Genomic DNA, 7,585 nt, shown 5'->3' with positions numbered 1-7,585 from the left:
TACAGCACAGAGTGAGTTTCCCAGATGAGCTGGTATGAGCTAACTGTAGCTTTCCCCGACCCCTGCTTCCAGTGGCAGGGTTGGAGCAGAGGCCCTGGGACTTCCAAGGTGGGGACATGTTTCTAAAATGCTGCTGGTGCTCCTTTGAGGCCAGAAGTCTTGCCCGATTCTCTGTAGCCCAGATTGCCAAAAGGGATCTGACCCCTAGGAGGTATTTAATACATAGCTATTGAGCAGAGATGAAAGTTTGATTTGGTTTATAAAATGGAAAATAGGTAATGTCTTTTTCAGTGTTATATTTGATTAGAATAAAATGACACTACGTAGAAACACTGATACAAAGATAAGGCATTACTCTTAATACAAACAGGACAAAGAAGTCTTGAAAATTTCCCTGAAGTTCAGTTTATTTGCCATGATCTAATTTCTTGGTCAATGGAAGGTAATTTCCCCTGAAGACACAGAAAAGCTCTGATTTACCTTTTTCTTCTTTGTCATCTTAGAAAGCAGGAGGGATGGGGCTTTTTGCCTATCAGGTTACTACTCTGGAGGATATGGGTTTATTTGGAATAAAAATAGAGTAGAAAAAAATAGTTGTTTCTCTTAACAGCTTTTCTGGCTCTAAAACTTTTTTGGTTTTAGAAGGATTTGCTACACAGGAGGAAATCTAAAGTAAGGCATTACAAGTTTCACAGTTCTTCCCTGATAGGTCACATTCTGCTAAGCTAATCATACTTGACAATAAATTTAATTATCCAAGACATTTTATTATCCAAGTTTTATATATCTGCTTCCTATAGATGAGTATCATTTTAATCTATGGTACACTGAGAACAGACAAGAATTGCGTCTCACATTTATGATTTAAGATGCTATATTAAAATTAAGACTTGTTTTTATGTGACTATAAGGAAAATTAGATGGATCTTTATAAAAACTGTTATTTTAGGAAAAGATTTAGAGTTAGAAGCACTTTCCAACTCCTTTAGAAACTGGGGAACATACAATTCCTTTAGGGAGAATTCAGTTTTTTCCCAATTGCAATCCAGATGATGTCAAAGGCAAAAACATCCAGAGATCTTGACTTTTACCTCCTCAGATTTTAGATGGACTGCTTTTCAGGATTTTTCCTAATCAGCATCATGTGAACTCCGCTAGCTGATAAAAGGCCAAACATTTACATTCTTCCCAAGAGCTGAATGCATTTTTTATGTATTAACACAGATGGTATTCCAGTATTTAGCATATGGGACAGGAAGGAATTCATGTCATCATCCATGTACCATACAAAGGTGAAGTTAAAATAGAATTTTCACTGATGGTCAACGCTGTAGATTCCATGTTATGATCAATTCCAAAACACAAATTTCTCCATCTTCAGTGGAAAGTATACTTTTCAGTCGTAACAACACTCTCAAAGAGCTTTCAGTTTGTCTTTCTCTGGCTCCTTTTGACTACAAAGTGTAAAAGACTCCTGAACGAACTGCCTGCACATGGGGCACTGCTGGAAATAGCGAACACAGCCGTCACACAAACACGCGTGCCGACAGGGCAGCAGCACCCAGTTCACAGTTCCATTCTGGCAAACCACACAGTCCTTGATGTTCTCCTCTGGAGGCTCCGCCTCGCTCTCGGACAGCCCGGCCTTTTCCAGCAAACTGCGCTCTCTGCTTTTTTCTTCTGGAGATGAATTGCTGGAGGGAGTGGAATTATTATTTGCAGACATGAAGAGTTGCTGAAAATCAAAAACACAAGGTTAAGGATAATCACAAATGACAATTACTCCTTTTTTTTTTTTTTTAAAGATTTGATTTACTTATTTGAAAGAGGGGAGGGAAGCAGACTCTGTACTGAGCGCAGAGCCTGATGTGGACTGATCCCATGACCCCAAGATCACCATCTGAGCAGAAATCAACAGTCAGACGCCCAAATGACTAAGCCACCCAGGCACCTAAACAATTACTCTTTAAATCTGGGAGTCATAAAAACTGCTAAAAATTTGTGAGCTAGCAAACCCAATAGCAAATAACAGCTAGTTTCTGTGATAACTGAAAAATTTTATCTCTTTATACTGGTCATTGTTTGAAACTCTCCAGATAAAAGGGACAGAGATAAGATAACAGGGTACTTACCTTAAGATCATGAAATTGACCTTGAGCCAGGAGTAAATATTGATACAATATTCTACACGAAAGTTTATACGTTTTATCAGGAATATGAATTACTGACACCATGGAAATCTAAAATAAAAATTAAACACTAGTCAGTACTTAACCTCCTTACATTATTTCACAGGTATGTAAAAGAAAAGTAAAAGATGGGGCGCCTGGGTGGCTCAATGGGTTAAAGCCTCTGCCTTCGGCTCAGGTCCTGATCCCAGGGTCCTGGGATCGAGCACTGCATCGGGCTCTCTGCTTAGCTAGAAGCCTGCTTCCTCCTCTCTCTCTCTCTGCCTGCCTCTCTGCCTATTTGTGATCTCTATCTGTCAAATAAATAAATAAAATCTTTAAAAAAGTTAAAATTTAACAAAAATTTTTAAAAAGTAAAAGGTTGATAAATTAGAAAACTTACAATAATTGATTTTTTTTTAAAAAAAGATTTTATTTTGGGGCACCTGGGTGGCTCAGTGGATTAAGGCCTCTGCCTTTAGCTCAGGCCATGATCCCAGGGTCCTGGGATCGAGCCCCACATTGGGCTCTCTGCTCAGCGGTGAGCCTGCTTCCCCCCCCCCCCCCGCCTGCCTTTCTGCCCACTTGTGATCTCTCTCTGTCAAATAAATAAATTAATTAAAAAAAAAGATTTTATTTTATTTTTTTTAAAGATTTAATTTATTTATTTGACAGAGATCACAAGTAGGCAGAGAAGCAGGCAGAGGGAGAGAGAGGAGGAAGCAGGCTCCCGGCTGAGCAGAGAGTCCGATGCAGGGCTCGATCCCAGGACCCTGAGATCATGACCTGAGCTGAAGGCAGAGGCTTTAACCCATTGAGCCACCCAGGCGCCCCACAATAATTGATTTAAATAATAGTCACTAAAGTGGAACCAGTTATGGAACACATTTTTGCCAGAGTTATTTTAAATTATACTCAAAGTTACAAATTTAATGCAATCCCAACAAAAATAACAATGAGTTTTTTCATAGAGTTATATGAGTTGACTCTAAGATTCTCATGAGGAAAAAGAACACATAAGATTAGCTAGGCAAATACTGGAACAAAGCTGTGGGGAAGATCAAGCCCAGTCAGATATTAAGACATAGTACAAAGCCTCTAAAATTAAAATAGTACAGGCACATGAACAGACAGGTGGCTAGACCAGAACAAACAGTCCAGAAACAGACCCAACTATCTATACAAATATGACAAAGTTGCCATCTAAAATCACTGGGCAAACAGTCTTTTTATAAAAAGTACTGGGACTGGATAGCTATTTGGAAAAATATAAAATTAGATGCATTCCTCAGATCATATGGAAGAATAAACTCCAAAAGCTTAAGAAGCCTAATTATAAAAAATAAAACTATGCAAGCACTAGAAGAAAACATGTGAATTCCTTTTTACTCTCAGTGTAGGGAAAGACTTTTTTTTTTTTTAAGATTTTATTTATTTATTTGACAGAGAGAGAGAGAGAGATCACAAGTAGGCAGAGAGGTAGGCAGAGAGAGAGGAGAAGCAGGCTCCCCCCTGAGCAGAGAGCCTGATGCGAGGGTCGATCCCAGGACCATGAGATCATGACCTGAGCCAAAGGCAGAGGCCCAACCCACTAACCACCCAGGCACCCCAGGGAAAGATTTTCTTTTCTTTTTTTTTTTTTTTTTGGTTGTTGTTTTGTGTTTTTTTTTTTTTTTTTAAGATTTTATTTATTTATTTGACAGAGATCACAAGTAGGCAGAGAGGCAGGCAAAGAGAGAGGAAGGGAAGCAGGCTTCCCCTTGAGCAGAGAGCCTGATATGGGGCTCTATCCCAGGACCCTGGGACCATGACCTGAGCCGAAGGTAGAAGCTTTAACCAACTGAGCCACCAAGACGCCCCCAGGGAAAGACTTTCTAACAATGACTGAAATCCAGAGGCAGATGCATTTATTTGACTGTGTCAAAATTTAAAGCTTGTATGACAAAAAGCCCCATAGGGAAAGTCAAAAGACATTTGATGAAATGGAATAAAATATTCACAATATCCATAATTTATGAAAAACTTTTAAATATTGAAAAAAAGTAACCAAAAATCCTATTTAAAAATGGGCAAAGAGGCGCCTGGGTGGCTCAGTGGGTTAAAACCTCTGTCTTTGGCTCAGGTCATGATCCCAGGGTCCTGGGATCGAGCCCCACATTGGGATCCCTGCTCAGCGGGGAGCCTGCTTCCCCCTCTCTCTCTGCCTGCCTCTCTGCCTACTAGTGATCTCTGTCTGTCAAATAAATAAATAAAATCTTTAAAGAAAAAAAAAAGAGTAAATCCAGCCTTTATGACTGAATTATGATTGGAAATGGAAGTATCCCACAGTCTGAATATTTAAACTTTCAAATAGCAGTTAGTTCTTGAGTTCTTGGTCTAACAGAGTTCAAAAATAAATTAATTAATTAAAATGGGCAAAAGACATGAACAGACAATTCACACAAAATTATAAACACAATCCTCAGCCATATTAAAAGGTGTTCAATTTCACTCATAATATGATAAATGCAAATTACAACTTCACTGAGCTATTATTTCCCACTCATTGGATTAATAGATTGCAAATGTTTATCAATATAATCTATGGGGAAATAGTCACTTTCTTACATTTCTGGTGGAAATGTATAAAAAAAGAAAAAAAGGTACAACTCCAAGGATATAAACCGAATGGAGGGGAATTTGGTAATATGTATCAAAATGACATACCTTTGCCCTTCAACCATGCAACTTCAACAATATAAAAATACATATGCACAGGTTATTCAGTGTAAAATTATTTGTTACTGCAGAATACTGGAAATTACCTGAATGTCCAGCTGCAGGAGATTGGCTAAATAGCTATGGTACCTATCGATACAGTCTACATACCATTGAGTGCTACGCAGCCACGGGAAAACAATGTGGGGAAGAGCTCTATGAACTCATCTGAACTGATTTCCAGAGATATTATGAAGTGGAAAAAAAAACAACAACAACAACCCCAGAACATGTATAGTATAAAAAGTGTGATATCTTTTGAGTAAGAAAGAAAATAAAAAATATACATATCTGTATTTTCTCATCATTACAATAAGAAACAGGAAGAATAAACCAGAAAACAATGAACTTGGTTATCTACAAGAATTGGGATATATAAGAATGGGGAGCACCTGGCCTGGGTAGAGATGCAACTCTTGATCTCAGGGTTGTGAGCTTGACCCCCTTGTTGGTGTGGAGATTATTTAAAGGTAAAAGTGTTTAAAAAAAAAAAAAAAAAGAAGGCATTGTGGGAAGGGATGAGAGCAACATCTGAGTACATTTCCTCTTTATATGGTTTTTTCACTTACAGGAGAACTAATCTAAGTAATTTATGGACACAGAATTTGATTATAAATCCTTGGGCAGAAAATAAAGGAGAGGGCAGTTGAGCATCAAAATAATTAAATTCAGTTACGAGTTATAAATCACTGGGGGAAAAAAGAAATTCATGAGGACATATGGACAATAAATAAATAAATGGTTATACTATGATACTGTACTATAGTATAGTACAATACTGCTTATAGTACAATACTTGTACTTGCTTATAGTACAATACTGAGGGCTAAATGGAGAGCTGGAATTGGAAAATGATCATTTTGCAACCATCATGGTAAAGATAAAATCTGTTAAGAATTATCAATGGATAGGGGCACCTGGGTGGCTCAGTGGGTTAAGTCTCTGCCTTTGGCTCAGGTCCGGATCTTGGGGTCCTGGGCTCAAGAGCAGCATCGGGCTCTCTGCTTACTGGGGAGCCTGCTTCTCTCTCCCCCTCTGCCTGCCTCTCTGCCTACTTGCTCTCTCTGTCAAATAAATACATAAGATCTTTAAAAAAAAAGAATTATCAAAGGATATTAAATCCAGGGGGGAAATTTTCATAAAGACTGGGATTTTGTGTGGTCTTAAACGTGTCCTCTCCGAACTGCTTATCATCTGCAAGGGAGGGGGAAAAATACAGCAGAGGAGAAATGAGACAACCCCTTGCAGAGAGATAAAAATTAACATCACCAATGAGAGGAAAGAACTGCACATGCCTCCAAAGGTGGTGCCCTGAAAAGCCCGCATCATCACCCATGCTAAGTAGACTGGCTAAAAACACACAACTCTGATCCGATCATGATGAAATATCAGACAAACAAAATGGGAACTGTCCTATTTTATAAAAAGGGTGTACATGACTTGTATTCTTAAAAAATGCTAATATCGTAAAAGACAAACAGGCTGTGAAAATGTTCTAGATTAAAGGAGGCTAAAGATACATGACAAATAGACTATCTGACTCTAGACTAGAACCTGTACTGGAGGAGGAAACATGCTGTAAAGAACACTGATACATTCACTGACATATTGGAATACAGGTCATAGATTGGATAAAATATTTTATCAATGTTAGATTTATAAAGTTGATAACTATATTGTGTTTATATAAGAGAACATTTCCTATTATTAGGAAATACAAACTAAGGTATTTAGGGATCAAGAATCAGGCATACAACTTATTCTTGATTCATTTAAAAAAATACACACACACATATGGGCAAATAATAGTGCCAATCTGGAAAATGTCAACAATGAACAACAGGAGATTGGGGTAAAAGGTATAGGGGTGTTCTTCCAGTTTTCTATTTTTGCAAGTTCCTAAAATTATGTCCAAATGAAAAGTTTAAAGAAAGAATCCTACTATGGTTGTAAACATATAATATTCTTTACAGCTTTATAAAGATTTAATAATTTGGCAATGGCTTCAGAAGTTGTAAATGTTGAACCAAAATGACAGGACTGGTAGAAGACAGTAATATCATCACCTCACACAAACAATCCTGCCATTCGATTTACTATTAAAAGCTTCAGAAGCTACTATCATGCTAGTTATAAATATATATGTAGCTGTATATATCTCAACATATATATATAAATATGTGTATATTTATATATATATAAATAGTATGTCTAACAAAGTCGTACCCTGAAGGAGCTGTTACATGTATAAAAATCATACACCTGTACTTCCCAGGTATTCATATTTGATATGGAAAAGATGCTCAAAATACACTAAATGAAAACAGGTCACAAAATAGTACATATACTTTACCCTGTTTTTGTTTAAAAACTTACATATTATAAAGGTCTGTAAAGATGCAAATATTGACAGTGGTTAACTTTGGATGAAAGAATAGAGGTGATTATGCTTTTTTCCTTTTGGCTTATCCAGATTTTCTAATTCTATTTCCTGCCACAAACATATTATTATTTGAGTAATAGAGAAAATATAATTGAGTAAAAATGAAAAAAAAAGTCAAAATCAAAATATTGCAATAATAACCTCTGCTTCTACCTAAAATAAAAAACTGACTACACTATCAAAACATAATTTTTACTGCTACAACGGGAATGGTAGA

General features: G+C 37.1%; 1 protein-coding gene across 1 annotated transcript in view; it reads right to left on the bottom strand.

Annotated features, from left to right (window-relative positions):
- Nucleotides 1–389: 389 nt before the first annotated feature.
- The window catches only part of LOC111160909 (cell growth regulator with ring finger domain 1), a 28,279-nt gene continuing 21,083 nt past the window's right edge, over nucleotides 390–7,585 (bottom strand). Inside the window, exons 5-6 of the mRNA XM_022524298.1 lie at nucleotides 2,133–2,240; nucleotides 390–1,735 (exon numbers count right to left, since the gene is read on the bottom strand). Coding sequence (XP_022380006.1) covers nucleotides 1,415–1,735; nucleotides 2,133–2,240 — 429 coding nt within the window. The 3' untranslated portion in view covers nucleotides 390–1,414. The remainder of the gene's footprint in view (nucleotides 1,736–2,132; nucleotides 2,241–7,585) is intronic.

Source organism: Enhydra lutris, unplaced genomic scaffold (genome assembly GCF_002288905.1).
Source record: "Enhydra lutris kenyoni isolate GAN:26980312 unplaced genomic scaffold, ASM228890v2 scaffoldscaffold4, whole genome shotgun sequence".
Taxonomy (NCBI): Eukaryota; Metazoa; Chordata; class Mammalia; order Carnivora; family Mustelidae; genus Enhydra; species Enhydra lutris.
The sequence above is the reverse complement of the archived record's forward strand: the minus strand, read 5'-3'. Positions and strand labels throughout refer to the sequence as shown.